The sequence below is a fragment of the Balaenoptera borealis genome (genome assembly GCF_965194805.1).
Source record: "Balaenoptera borealis genome assembly, chromosome: 2".
NCBI classification, from domain to species: Eukaryota; Metazoa; Chordata; class Mammalia; order Artiodactyla; family Balaenopteridae; genus Balaenoptera; species Balaenoptera borealis.
The window spans coordinates 153332415-153347390 of record NC_138867.1 but is presented as its reverse complement, the minus strand read 5'-3'; the positions used below and the strand labels follow the sequence as shown (position 1 = coordinate 153347390).

Sequence of the window (14976 nt, the reverse complement as noted above, 5' to 3'; positions counted from 1 at the left end):
ACCCCCCTCCCCCAACTGTTTTAAACATGACTGTTTCCTCAGAGCTCTGAACTGTTGGAACTGAGGAACGGACACACATTGGAAATATGTAACAGAGTCTGCCATTGCACTCCAGAACTCTTTAGACTTGCAGACAGCTGAGGTGCTGGGGACTGGGGATCACCGGGGCTTTGGTGGCCGCTTCTACTAAACAGCAGTGACAAATGCTCAGAAAATTAATCTGGTGTTTCGAGACACTCCGGGGAAAACTCCAACTAATTTTAGAAGACTGACTGCCAAAGAAGCACTCTGGTCCCAGAAAACAGCAAGGCTTGCCCTCTTGCTCGTCTCTGCGAGCAGGAGGGAGTGGTGAAGAGACCGCTTCCAGGCACAAACTGGCATGGACGCTCAGCCATGAACCTGAGCTTGAACAGCTGCCCCTGCTTTGTCAGAGAAGTTGTGGGAAATCCAGAGGCAGATGTTCCTCTTCGTTTCAACAGCATGTGTATGTCTTTAAGGGTTTGCATAGGGGTGGGGGGGGGGAGGGGGAGGGGGAGGGCTGGGAAGGGCAGTGATCCTTTCCATGGTCTAACGTTCCTCTTTGGCTCGTAAGGCAGAAGTCGTGCCCCTCCACCCCAGCAGCAACAGAAACAGCAGAGCTCCCATGAGGTGATGTAAGTTTGGATCCAGGTGTCAATGCTGCATGTTTCCTGGACGCACCAGGATTCTCACTGATCAGCATCATTTCTGTCTGCCTGGGAGAAGGAAGGCAGCGGGCTCAGCCTTGGGCTCAGAAAACAAAATGCATCTTATTTTGTACTGTTTTGATGCTTTGAACTCTTATTAACACAATTTTTTAAAAAGTAGAAATCATGGACTTCCCTGGTGGCGCAGTGGATAAGAATCCGCCTGCCAACGCAGGGGACACGGGTTTGAGCCCTGGTCCGGGAAGATCCCACATGCCATGGAGCAACTAAGCCCGTGAGCCACAACTACCGAACCTGTGCTCTAGAGCCCGCGAGCCACAACTACTGAAGCCCGCGCGCCTACAGCCCGTGCTCCACACAAAGAGAAGCCACCGCAATGAGAAGCCCGCGCACCGCAACGAAGAGTAGTCCCCGCTCACCGCAGCTAGAGAAAGCTCGCACACAGCAACGAAGACCCAACAAGCCAAATAAAATAAAATAAAATAAATTAAAAAAAAAAAAAGGTAGAAATCATGAGGGGAGGAAACAGAGTTTAGGCGGCAGTAACCGGGAGTAGCTCTTCTTGGGAGGGAAATCCCATGTCAATTACTTAGTGAATTGGGACTGAGTCATTATCACCTAGTAGCACTGGGGTCCAACACAAGCCTTGCTTTCCTTGAGGGGAGCCTGCTTTCTTCCCCTGGAACAACACCTTTCTTTATCCCACTTCACCCCATCAGAGGAGGATGTCATGGGTAGTGATGGGCAAATATCAGCAGGTTGCCAAGGCCCACACCAACCAGGGCCACGCTGGAACCCGCTGCCGATGTACCAGGAGTTTCTCCCATCGCTTTGGATCGCAGCACTGCGTCTCAAAGTGTGGGCCTGGCACCAGAAGCAGCAGTATCACCTGGGATCTCATTAGAAATGCACATTCTCAGGTTCCACCCCAGACCCACCATTCAGGACCTCTGGGGGGATGGGGCCAGGCAACCTGCATTTTAACAAGCCCTCCAGCAGGTTCCGATGGCTGTTGGGTGAGAACCACTCCTTTCAGGCTTAAGTCCTAACTCCTGAAAAGGGCCTCCAAGGCCCTGCCTAATCGGAACCTGTCCACTTCTCCCCTTCTCATCTCCTGTCACTTGAGTCTCTGCTCTCTGACCTTGGCCACGCTGCCCTCCTCTGTTCTAGAACATAGCCTGGATCCTCTTCCTTTTGCACTTTTGCAGATCCCTCTCCCTAAATTCTGCCCCCTGCACTCACTTGGCAAAGCCATTTATCCTTGGCTGAGCCAGCGGTTGTTCAGGGAAGGCTCTCTGACTTGCAGCTCAGGGTTCCCCCTCCATCACATGACTTCACAGCACCACCTACTCCTTCTGAAGCACTCGCCATCATTCTAATTCCTCTTTTGTTTAGAGCAGTGGGTCTCCACTAGGCTGCGCATTAGAATCGCCTGGGAGCCTTGAAAAACCCCAATGCCAGGCTGCACCCCCAATTAAATCAGAATCTCTGAGGATGAGACCCAGGCATCAGTATTTTGATTTCTTGAGCTCCCCAAGTGGTTCCTCTGTGCGGCTGAGGTGGAGAAGCCTCAATGCCCATCTTCCCGGGAGCCTCCAAGCCTCCCGAGTGCAAAAGACTCTGACTCTGTTGTACAGGCTGTTTTCCCAGCACCTGGCATTAAAGCTGTTTGTTGAATGAATGCATAAATAAACCATGTGGTGCTTCTGCTGCTTCACTGGGCCCCTGATTCGGCAGCCAGGCAAAGGGAAAAGCTTCCTGCAGGTCACACCCCAAGCCCCTGGATGGATGACATCTCCCCAAGCAAAAGAAACAGTTGGTTCCGGTACAGGGTCTAAAACTGAGCTGATGCCAGCGGCTGTGGATGAGTGCTGGAGAAAGTCCGTGCCTTTCACCTTGGAATAAACTGATCCCTCCTGACTGAGAGACACAGGATAGAGCAGCCAGCGAGGGAGGAGAGAGGCATGTTGGTAGATTAAGAGGGTAACAAGAGTTCCACCAAGGCAGGGATGACAATAATAAGAAAGCCCAATGGTTTAATGTGGTTCTTGGAGGATAATCAAGTTGCTGTAGCTCGTGTTGCTTACTCCCGCAGCTGTCCAGCAAATAATGAATGTGGTACCTCCCTGGTATGGAAATAGGGACAAAGGCACGGCTTTGATCTCTTTTTTGTTATTTTTAACCATCCAATTTCTACACCCACTGAGCATCCGTATAGCCACAGGAGGGTCATAAAAATACAAATAACACCTAAAAGGCCTGTGGGCACGGACTTGTTACTTACTGCAGGCTGGCCGCTCTCTTTTAACTGGTGTTAAGATCACGCTGATGATAAATTGCCATGTATATTCTTTTGTTGTTGCTGTTTGCAGCCCAACTTTAGAAAATGTAAGGAAATCACTAAATGTTTGTTTCTTAGAGATGTTAAAAGGGCTAGACAAAGAACCTGCCCTAGGACCATAACTCTGGATTTTAGGAAGCTTTTAATAGAATGACAACAAGAATAGCAATTCCTCAACTAGACATTTCCGTGTGCCTGGCACTCTTTCATATGCCTCTCATGCATTAACTTATTGTTACAACAACCCTATGGTGTAGGCCCTAGTATTATTCCCATTTTATAGGAGAGGGAATGGAGGCACAGAAAAGTTAAGTAACTTGACCAAAGTGGCAGAGCTGGTTAGTGGTGGAGCCAGGATGTAACGTCTGGCGTCAGACGGGCTCCAGAGTCTCTGCTCTCAACTAGGCGGACCGACTGTCCCCGTTTGCCTGGGACTGTCTGGGTTTTAGCCCTGAAAGTCCTGAGTCCCAGGAAACCCCTCCGTCGCATGCCACCTGGGATAACTGTCATTATCAAGGTCAGCGAGTGAGGGCTGGGCTTTTTTCACTGGTGGTCATGGATGCGAACGGCCCCCCAAGGACAAGGGAGAGGGCACAGACTTTTATACTGGGTTACTTGTTTGAGGACGTTGAGCCCTCCAGCAGTATCTGTGGCCTCCTTGGGCCAAAGTACCAGGTCAGCCCGGTAACCACGTGGCAGTAGCGTGGTGAAGGCAGTGGGCTCTGAATCCAGCCCTATCCCTTGGCTGTATAATCTTAGGCAAAAATTATAAGCTCTTTATTCCTTAGTTTCTTCATCTATGAAACCAGGGCAAGAAGGGTACCTATCCTAGAGGGTTGTTGGGATTTAAAAGAGAGAATACATATCATATTACTTATCATACTTGGCATGAGTGTTAATAGGTGTTAATGCACAAAAATACGCATGATGTGTAAACCATGTGTAAATGCACATAGTAAATGTTCCAGAACTGACAGCTATTATTATTAGTGTTGTTGTTAGAAGTAACCTTGAAGAAAACAAAAAAGAAAAAAAAGTAACCTCCCAAAGACTAGCAGAAGGGTCCCGTGTGGCTTGGGAGAGCCTCTGATTGGCACTTGAATTGGTGATGGCGAGGGAGTGTCCGCTACTGTTTATACCAGGGTCAGCGCAGTCAGTAGAGCAAAGACCCCAGGAAGGTGCCCCCCAAAGAGGAGGAAATGGAAATGAGAAAAGTGAGATAATTTCCTGAGAGTTACATGAGTAAGATGGGCACATAACGGGACACGTTATCTTCGGAATCCCCCTTAAATGCAAGAGGCAGGTGAGGTGAAACTGTAAAGGATCCCAGGGTTGAGAAATCTCATTCAGGCTCAAAAAAGTATGTTAACAGAGAGGGGTGGTCTGCCCGGGGTGTGGAAGGGGAGCCCCGTGGAGCAGGAGAGAGTCAGGGTCAACTCAGCAGTGAGTGCGTCCTGCTTGATTGGGGGGAATGAAGGGACACCACTTGCCACTGACGAGTGCGGGTCCCGGTGCCCAGCACCTCACATCCTCATTACTTCATTGAGTCTTTTCAAGGAGCATATAAAGTACAAATTATTATCATCATCTGTGGCTGAAAAATCTGAAGCTCAGAGAGGTTAATGAACTTTCCCAGGGTCATAATCAGTGAAAGTGGTAGCCTGAGGGTTTGTACCCAGGCCCGTCCAACTCTGGGCCCATGCACTTCGCTTCCCTCTAACCAGGGAGGATTCTACAGGGAGAAGGTTGGTATTGGAATAACACACCCCTTGCTTTGACTCTTTGCTTCCCCGGGCGATCTTCTGATCTTAACTTCCTTTCCCATATAGATTTCTCTTGAGGGAGAGAATACACTGAGAAGGAGATGTGGGTTTTCCTCACTGTGGATTAATCAATGACCATTTATAGGTTTATAGGTGGTTTAGGGTAGTGTGAGCTGTCAGTCTGGAGCTTGACCCGCTCTGTTAATAAGATGAGAAGCGGACAGGATCGTGCCAGGTGAAGCCACCCCATGATGTCCTGCCTGAGTGGCTTGGTGGTCCCCAGTCAAGAGGGTTGCCCTTTGTCTCCAGCTCTACCCCTCGCCCTTGATGAGTCTAGCGTGTGGATATCAGGAAGTGAAAGGACTTCTAAGGGAGAAATCCCAATGCAACATCAAGCATGTACGGAGTTGTTATAATGTGTCAACTTCCAGAATAAATTCATGAGCTTATTCTTTCATTCATTCGGTAAATATCTGCTGAGTATCTACCAAATGTCAGGTACTTTCTAGACACAGAACATATAGTGGTAAACAAAAGAGACAAAGTCTCGCTCTTAAAGGTCTTACATTCTACTGGGGGAGACTCATAGTAAACACATAAGAAATTAATATGGCACGTCAGATAGTGATAATTGCTAGGGGGGAAATAAAGCAGCGGGGGGGGGGGGAACTGTGATGGGGGTGGTGTGAGATGAGGATTGCTGTTATGTATGGGGTGGTCCGGGAAGTCCTCGCTGATGAGGTGACGTTTGAGTGAAAACCCTAAAGGAGGGGAGGGAGAGAGTCATGCCAATGTCTGGGGGGACAGGAATCCAGGCAGAGGAAACTGTAGGTGCAAAGGCCCTGAGGCAGAGAGTGTTGGGGTGTTGGAAGGACAGCAAGGTGGCTAGTGTGACTGGAGCAGAGTGCACAAGGGGACAATGTGGGGACAGGGTAATGAGGTGAGGACAGATATATGCAGAACCTTGCAGCTTACTCTGAGGATAGTGGCTTTATTCTGAGTAACAAGAGCTCTGGGGATATTTTGAGCAGAGGAGTGGTCCGATCTGACTTGAAGTTTTAAAGGGTCCCTTTGTGCAAGGAGAACACACAGGGATGGGGCAAGGGCGGGATCTGGGAGGCTGGCCAGGAGGAGGCCATAGGGGTAGTCTTGGTAACTGTCGTGGTGGCTCAGGCAGGCTTCAGGGGTGCCCTGCTACCAATGGCTCTGTGTGGCAAGGCTAATTCTCTATGGGTTTAGGGTTCCCTACACATCCCTCCAAAAGAAAAGACTTCTGAGACACAAAAGCAGAGGATAAAATACTTCGTCCATAAAATAGCACTCCGGTTATGCAAATACATTTGACTCCTCAGCTGAGAATCAGTGAACAAATGGGGTTGAGGAGACGGGATTCTGCCCTCCTCTCCAAGTTGCTTTTCCTTATTAAAGACAACAAGCAGAGTGAAGGGAAAGGGCAGCATGGGTGAAGCAGATCAGAGAAGCACGGGGTCTCCCAGGCTCTGTCCCTAGAGTCAGAGTTGACAGTCTAACATGGAACAGCTCCAGCAAACGAACTTCCTGACTTTCTTAACATAATGACTTCAGACCACAGGCTGCATGTATTCTGCCAACTTTGTCTAGTTCTTCTTGGCATTAAGGCCTCCTTGGACCACCCCCAAGCATCCTCCCAGATAATTAATCCTGGACTTTAAATCCCTTTGCATTCTGTTTATCTCTATAGGTCAGCTTGACGCATCTGAATTGTGGCACTCAAACACACTAAAGCTATCTCTATCTATCATCTACCTATCCACCCATCACTTATCCAATATCTATTTATCTATCTATATATTTATTTATTTATTAATCTATCGAGCTTTCCCTACCAAACAATCTCTCCAAATCCTCTGAAGACGTGCTCTCAGAACACTGCATATCAAATGACCTCATACAGTAACCATATTTTATCTTGTTTTCTTTACTTTCTGCCTGGTACAGAAACAATAAAAACACTCCAATCTCCCCTCCGCTTTTCACCTCCTTTCTCTCCTCTGGCTGGCACGGTGTCTCCCACCCCGCCCTGACTCACGAAACCAGCGCCTTCATCATTCACCAATCCCCATCCTTGTGACGTGGGTAACCCTGCCGTCCTGACCGTATCCTGTGCTTTGAAACTCTACTTGCATGTAGTGTTCTAGTCCTTTTCTTAACGCATATTTTAGCTGATCAAGGACTTAGGGGGCGGGTCGCTGGTCATGATAGGGTTTTTATCTACCAATTTTGCAAGAAGTCTCCATCGGTATGAGGAATGAGGAGACTTGTTTTCCGAGAGTATACAATTCCAACAATCTGGCCCATGCTATTGTTAGGTGCTATTCTTCAGTTTTGCATAATGAGTGTGCCCTTAGGAAGGCAAGAGCTTCCTCTTGGAAATCCTCTCATTTACAGAGAAACAAAAAATCCCTCCTTTCAAATACATTTTAAACATGCAAAACAGCAGTATGTTTCTGCTGTCACATTTTCGCTAAATGGATAATTGAATGGTGAATGGGAGCTGCTACTCAGCTGCTTAACCTGCCGAGTTTCCACACATACACACTCCCAAATTGCAGCCGAGCAATCCCCGGGAGGCAGAAAGCATGACTGATTTTTCCAATAAAGCTGCAAAAATCGATAATCCTTGTAGATGGAACACTCACGTCTCTAACCATCTCAGAGTTTCACTTGCTCTGCTAGCCTCTGCCTTTACCCTGGCACATGTTACCAATTCTATACCACCAGGACTTAGCCCGAGTTCTATTCCAGTTCTGCTGAACGTCCCTTTTAGAGAGGCCCTGCAATGCGTCTTGACTTAGAGATGCTTGGGTTTTATGGGGCTCTGGGAAATGTTGTTTAGCTTTTCCGGAGCTCCAGTAAGTTCTTACGTATGGCTGTGTATGCCTGCATGATTAATGGCACTTGGAAGGTCTTGGAGCTTTCAGAGGTCACCCTGTGTGTACTGAATAACACAGCGCAGGGCCAAAATTACCCTTGGATGAGAATCCTGGCTCGACACAAATGCAATGGCATCGCCTGCTTTAGTCGACATTGCCCGAGACTTGGTACCTCTCCCTGACTGTGCTTCTAAGGAAAGTTACCTCTCCAAAACATTTTAAAGATAAAATGGGAACCATTTTGTTTCTTGGTGATTTCTCCCTGCTGTGTCATAGGTACCAGGATAAGAAAGAAGGCTGGGAAAACCAGAAGGCTGCTATGCTAGTCTCTGACAAGACGTCCAAGGTCAGGGTAGACAGGCCACGGTGCGAAGCAAATTAAGCGTCCATGCAAAATATGCTACAGTGTGCAATGCTGTGGTTGAGAATTTAAATGCACGAAAAGTCAAGAGATTCGAAATGATGGTTCCCACAGCAACTATAACTCAGTTCTCTGGTGAATATAAAATTAACTTCATTGCAAAACATGCTGTTCGATTTACACCTTAATATAGTCACGGCAGAGTTACAGTTGCTGTGAGAACGCTAACTCTGAATTGTTTTGAATAATTAGTTTAATGAAAAGTTGGTAGAAATGTGAACTCTGATAGAAAGTCAACTTAAATTGAGGGGAGTTGGTCAATGACGCCTATGCTGAGGGGCAGTAAGTCATTTTCGAATTCTGAGATAAGTTAGGGCACTCTTCGGCCAGGGGGTGCTGGTAAAGCAGAGAACCCCAAAGCATACTAATAGGGGGGTCATTCTCCTTCACCAAACAGACGCTTCTGCAGGTGGTGACCTTACCAGTAGGTGAGGATGGCTCCCTGGTGCCCATATATACTCTGATTTCATCGCTGGCCTCCAAAGTAATCCTCTTGTTGTAATTACCTGGGGTCAAAGCAGCTGATCAAAACAGTGCACTGGTTACACCTGGTCTCTGTCAAGTCAACCTGGATTTAGAGCTCACCTCCCCCTGTCCCTGCCAGTTAAGACTTCCACTGATTGTTGAACCTCTCTGAGCCAGTTTTCTCACCTGTACAATGCTGATGACAACAGTTTCCACCTTGCAAAACTGATGTGAAGATTTGACGAGAGAAGGTCAAGACGTTAAGAATTTGGCACCAGGACTGGCAAGTTTTATGGTCAATACTCAATAACTATCAGCTATTATTATCCGAAAGGGGAAGTCAGTCAATCCGTAAATTCAAAACATATATGACATCAATTATTTGGCCCGTCTCCTTATTTCAGCCCAAACCGATTTGGTGTAAGCCTGAGTCAGCCGGCAAGGGGTGATAAAGACAGAAATGTGAACTGGAAGAAACCTTCCTGAGCCATAGTGTGTCTTCAGGAAAGATACTTGAGGCCACTTCTATTGAAGTTCTGAAACAAATCAGTTGATCATCTCTTCCACCAGATGAATATTTCCTAACATTTTTGGTTACTGTTTCCTTCCCCATGAATCTGTTTTATACAATAAAGAGTAAGATGTTTTCACACCCTCCCAAGGAACATTTTTCACTCCATTGGGGGTGATTCTGTGCCATTTGGAATGTATGCACTAGGTTACAGGCCAGCACATCCTTTGTTCAAGCCCTCATGTTCCCAACTCAGGAGGAACCCTGCATTTACTCAGTTTTGGTTATTCCCTTTGCTATTTCTTCTTCCAATCCAGCTCTTGACTTTGTAACAAATGGGCTGTTTTGGCAGCTAAGAAACACAGTTATTTTTTTTTTTTTAACATTATAACATTTTTAAAACATCTTTAGTGGAGTATAATTGCTTCACATTGTTGTGTTAGTTGCTGCTGTATAACAAAGAAGAAACACAGTATTTTTGAAGCCAACTCACAGTGGCTCTTCACTCTTTCCTCTCCAACTTCTCTCCTCAGATCTGATGCGCTTTCTCTTTCTCTCTCTCTGAAATGGCTGAGAGGGTCATACCCAGGGAATCTCAAGCCAGCTAGCACTTACAGAGCACCTTCTGTATTCCTGCTCAGGGCAGGGGATCATTCAGGCTCTTTCTGGGTAGTACTTTTGCTGCTGGGTGGCAGGATTGGCCAAACCAAAGGAATTGGTCCTGTCAGAGATCATCTTTCTTGGGAGTCACTGTCAGGGTTTTAATAGAAAGGGGTGAAGCCCCAGCCTGGGAAGAAAAACAAATGAAAAGCAAAACCGCCAGCAATGTGCATTTCTAGCTTCTGAAGCCATTCCCAGCTGGCTTTAACTCCTGTCTTCCTGTGTCAGCCTCATGCTGTTTTCAGGGGCTCTGCCTCCTTCCCCTCAAAGTCTTGGCTTGTGGCTTTTTACCTCGCTGCGATGATTAGTATCAGTAACATTTTCATGTCTGCTAGAAGACGGGATTCTATAACACTGCAATCGTTTGCTTTTACCGCTCAGAAAATATTTTAAGGTTGCATTGCTTAGTGTAACCCAATCTCACTGGTGATGGATGCGGAAATTTACATGTCAAGGTAAAGGCATCCCAGGAAGCTGAGGTCAGTTAGATGCACTGAAACCGACCTGTGGTCCTGCCAGGTATTTAACTCAACCTGGAATTTCACTTCAGTTTCTTCCGAAACCTGAGTGGGGCTGCGAGCTGAAACTGCAGTGGCCGAACTCCCTGCTGACCAGTGCATCTGGCCTCTTGTGCTTCCCTTGAATTTCACTGTCTGCATTCAGGAGTAAATTTAACCCGAAGGCCAGTTCAGCCAGGTGGGCTTGAATTTGCCGGCAGATCTACGGTGAGTGTCACCTGCGCTGGCATTTTACACACTGTACCATGGGCACTTTGGGCTTTACCAGATTTGGCAGCACTGAGGATGCCAGTGGCTACCTTCGCTTTTTTGACTTTCTAGAATGTCACCCTGAGGCCATTATGACAGAGGAGTCCCCTTGAACTCCCCCAAATGTATGTTTGCTTATCTGTTCTAAAAATACAAATGATGATTTGTTTGTATGATACTGAATATTTTGAGAAGCGTAATGTATGGAGAAAAAGAGCAGCCTCGGCTGACCTTTGAAAGCTTCCATTCTGAACGGCCACATGGAAAGCACAAGTCGATTTCTCCCAAGGCAGCAAAAAAGCCATTTCTTTATATACTCAGCTATACTCATATATATGAAGAAATCGTTCTTTTAATCTACGTACTTTAAACATATTCAATATTGATTTTGATCTACTGGACGAGCTAAAACATTATGGTTGATTCCGGAGGCTCAATCAATTGTGGCTCAGACTAGATTGACGAAGGATTTCCATTGCTTTTCTGCAAGATCTTTAAAGTTTGCATCCCTGGTAAAGGCGGTTTCCTTTGACTCTAATGAAGAGTGTCCTGATTTGCAGGATCAGATTTGCAAGCTGGGTGGGTATGACAGCCTTTGTAGTTCCAATGTCAATAAGTTTAGTTTTCTCCCCAACACATGCATTTGAAAATGGCCAGGTGTTTCTCTCATTTTGCATCTTCCTCTGAAGGATGTTTATGGCATGCTCGCATGCAGAGAACGTGAATGACTGTAGCAGAATATCATGCTGGGAACTGTTCCCAGGAACCAGCAGCCTGATCTGAGACAACTTGGAGGGAAGAGCAAGGTAATCTAGAAAATGCAGGATACTTGTGCTCTGCTGTCCTGGTGTAAAGATCAACAGGTTTACACTGCTGTACTGGAGTCTTCCTTCTGGGTCCTGCCTGCAAAGCCCATGGAATTCCCCTGAGTAGAGCAAGACAGAGAGCACATATGCCCAAGAAGCCGAGGGGAAGGGGCTGGGCAGGGGGACTGTGTAGGAAAGCCCTTGAACCCAGTCATGGAGAGGAAGTGATGGCAGTGACAGAGCTCCAATCACTGATGGTCAGTGTTACTTTCTTGGCTGTTCTCCCCAAGGCAACTCAGGGAAGATCCTTGTTCCTGGCCCTTTACTGCACTGCTCTAGCCCTTGCGCCTGTTTTGCACGGCCATTCCCACTAATCCACTGTGGCCATAGAGAGGGCACACATGCCAGCTCTGTAAGGGAAAGACTTCTCCTCCACCATTGTAATTCTATCAGACTGAGGAAGAGAAAGGGACATAGGGACCTCAAGCAGCATGAATTATTCAGGCACGGTTAGTAAAATACAGGTATCCAGATTCCTGAAGATACCTGTTTGGAGTTTCTAGGTCTTGAGCACTTGCTAAGGTAGCATTTCAGAGCATGGCATTAGACCAATGACCAATGCAGAGACATATTGTAATGGGTGCGGATGTACCATGCTGGGCCTGCTGAGAAGTCAGATGGGTGCACACACATGCATGCACACACAAGACGTGTACACACTCACACGCACGGCAGGAATAAGTTACTGGCTCAGTTGGCCTATACTGTTGAGATCTGGGGCTGAGCTGTCAACTGGAGCAGATGCAAGGAATAGAAGCCAAAAAGGGCAGCAGAGGAGGCAGTAATGGAAACCCTGGCCATGCTTCTTGAACGCTGTATTTGCCCATTGTGTAGACCGTGGATTGAAACCAATGAGTCGACCTAGCTGCCTCGTGTCACATCCTTTCTGATGCTGCTCACTGAGCACTGGGGGGCAAGAGCCTGCTGCTGGCCTCACAGGCTTGTTGTGAGGTTGACTGAGGCAACACAAAGTCTTTTGAGCTCCTTGGAGAAAAATTCACCATGTAAGTGCAAAGTATCACCGTTATATCAGGGTAATGAGACTCCCGCCAGCTTAAACCAGTCACCAGGAGAGGTGGGGTATCAAAGAAAAGTAGCCAAAGCTATGCAAGTCTCAATCCAGGCAAATGATGTTTCCTCATTCAGCACTCATCTTTCACTGGAGGTGTCAGTGGTCACAGATGGGTGTCTCGTTTGGCCCCCAGTCTTGTTTGAATGGCTTGTACAGCATTTTCATAAATTTTGAGTTGCTTGCCAACATTTAAACATTGGGAGAGGGGCTTCCCTGGTGGCGCAGTGGTTGAGAATCTGCCTGCCAACGCAGGGGACACAGGTTCGAGCCCTGGTCTGGGAAGATCCCACATGCTGCGGAGCACCTAGGCCCGTGAGCCACAACTACTGAGCCTGCGCTCTAGAGCCCGTGAGCCACAACTACTGAGCCTGCGCGTCTGGAGCCTGTGCTCCGCAACAAGAGAGGCCGCGATAGTGAGAGGCCCGCGCACCGCGATGAAGAGTGGCCCCCGCTTGCCGCAACTAGAGAAAGCCCTCGCACAGAAACGAAGACCCAACACAGCCAAAAATAAATAAATAAATAAATTAATTAAAAAACAAAAAACAAAAAACATTGGGAGAGTATGCGTACCAATCTGGATCTCTGGCTTCTACCGAAGAAGTGGAAAATTTGGCAAAACTAGGCTTGCATTTCTACATGGCAACGTTCAGCCAGTGGTGGGTTGTGTCTGCCCTCCATAGGTAGGGCCTTTAGTTTCCAGATTATTCCCACTCCTCACCATCTTACACCCTATTTAATGCACTTACTTATACTGGGCTTGCCTCACCCACATAGGGGTGTTTGAGTTTACACCTTCTTCTATAGATTTTGCCCTGCCGCCCCTTCCCATAGTCAACAAAGATACTGAATGCATGGTGCCCTCATTATCCAAATCTAGGTTAAGCCTCCCAGCAGAGGAGAGGCCTGTCTGCCAGCTCCTGCCAGTGGAGAACTTGGTTTCTCCCGCACCCTCCTCTAGCCAGTAATTCCACCTGAAAACCCCACAGTTTTCTTACTTAGAGACGTCCAAGCAGTAATCCAACTAAATTAGATTATAAGCATCTAAAGGTTTTCCTAATAAATAAAAATATAGATACAGCTAGAAGAAGATGAGATTTAATTAACGAGTGTTATTTAACTGAACAAGCTGTGCCATATATGGAGGATTAAAAGATAAAAAAGGATAGGAGGGAAAATCAAATTTTAATGAGTTGCCATCTTCATTTGATTTAACTAAATGTCTTCCATTGTTGGAAATATTAACACTTATGAGGGAGTCATTTGTGTGTATCCACACAGTTTGATACCTGACTGCTTCCTTTTATGTAATTACATTGTGTTACAAATGAATTTAAACTACCATTTGAAGTACAAGGCTTCTATTCTTACATTGATCTCCTTGGGAAGCTATGAGCAAGGGATGGTGTAGAAAAACAAGCCAAAAATATTGGTAGAAACACCAGGAGCGTGTCCCAAGTTAGAAAGCGGCAAAGTCTCATGCAGTCAAAAAGGCAGTAGAGGTCTTGAGTTCCTCAGGCTGTCAACCGCCCCTCTGCAAATCACTTCTCATCCCTGCTGCCCCAGAGGCTCACACGGAAGAGGGCAGGGGGCGTGTGCTACAGCCAGCTCACAGTAGGCACTTCATAAATGTTTCGTGACGAATGAATGAATGTAGTTGCCATTGCCCAGCTAGAACCACAGAGAGGAAGTATGGACCCCAGACGTGGCATGCAATGAAACACATGTGGCTCTCTTGTTTAATACACCCACGTTCCTGCAGTTGGCAGTCAGATCCATCCTGGTCCATTTCTACCTCCCTCCCTGCTTTACACTTGCTCCTTGGGTTCTCCCTTCTTAAAGGAACAGAATCCAGGTGTTCCAAAGACCTCCTCCTGCAAGAGTGAAATCAGAGGAGGGGCCCAGACACCTGGCTTAACACATGAGGTCTAGTACCCCGGCCTCTCTTTCTGGACTTTTGGGCTCCTTCCCATGCATTGTTGTATCCTATCCCTACTGCTTTCTTAACTGCTTACTCCATGAAGACACAGTGGGGAAACTACAGTAAAGGCACAAAGAAGTGCTGTTCATGATTACTAAGCCAACATTTATGGAACATCAAGCACTGTGTTAAGTGCTTCACCTATAAGTGAAGTCCTCACAACAGTAGGGCATGGGTATTATTAATTCCCAATTTACAGATGGGAAAAACCAAAGCTTACTGAAGACACAGAAATTGCCAAAGGTCACCCAACAGGCAATGGATTTGAAGCCAGGCCTGTTTCATTCACACATTTAATCTTTTTGCTACACATTTCCTTACACCAGCCCCTCCCTGCGAACGCATGATAACTACAGTAGTAGCTATGAGCACTGATAATGAGTGTTCATAAGCTATGAGCACTGACAATGAGTGTTCAGTCTGGAGTGAGTATTGATGTATGTTATGTGTTTCAAGCTGTTTAATTCTGGGTAGACGGTTTTCGGCGCTAGGCTTTTCTATGATATGAAAACATTTCCCGTATCAGACCCCCAG

General features: G+C 46.8%; 1 protein-coding gene across 14 annotated transcripts in view; it reads right to left on the bottom strand.

Moving 5' to 3' along the window:
• The window catches only part of TENM2 (teneurin transmembrane protein 2), a 590108-nt gene that overhangs the window by 130207 nt on the left and 444925 nt on the right, over nt 1-14976 (bottom strand). Inside the window, exon 11 of one of the 14 annotated variants that reach the window (XM_082378742.1) lies at nt 8546-8629. The exons of the other annotated variants lie outside the window; for them this stretch is intronic. Coding sequence (XP_082234868.1) covers nt 8546-8629 — 84 coding nt within the window. The remainder of the gene's footprint in view (nt 1-8545; nt 8630-14976) is intronic. 14 annotated transcript variants of the gene reach the window in all.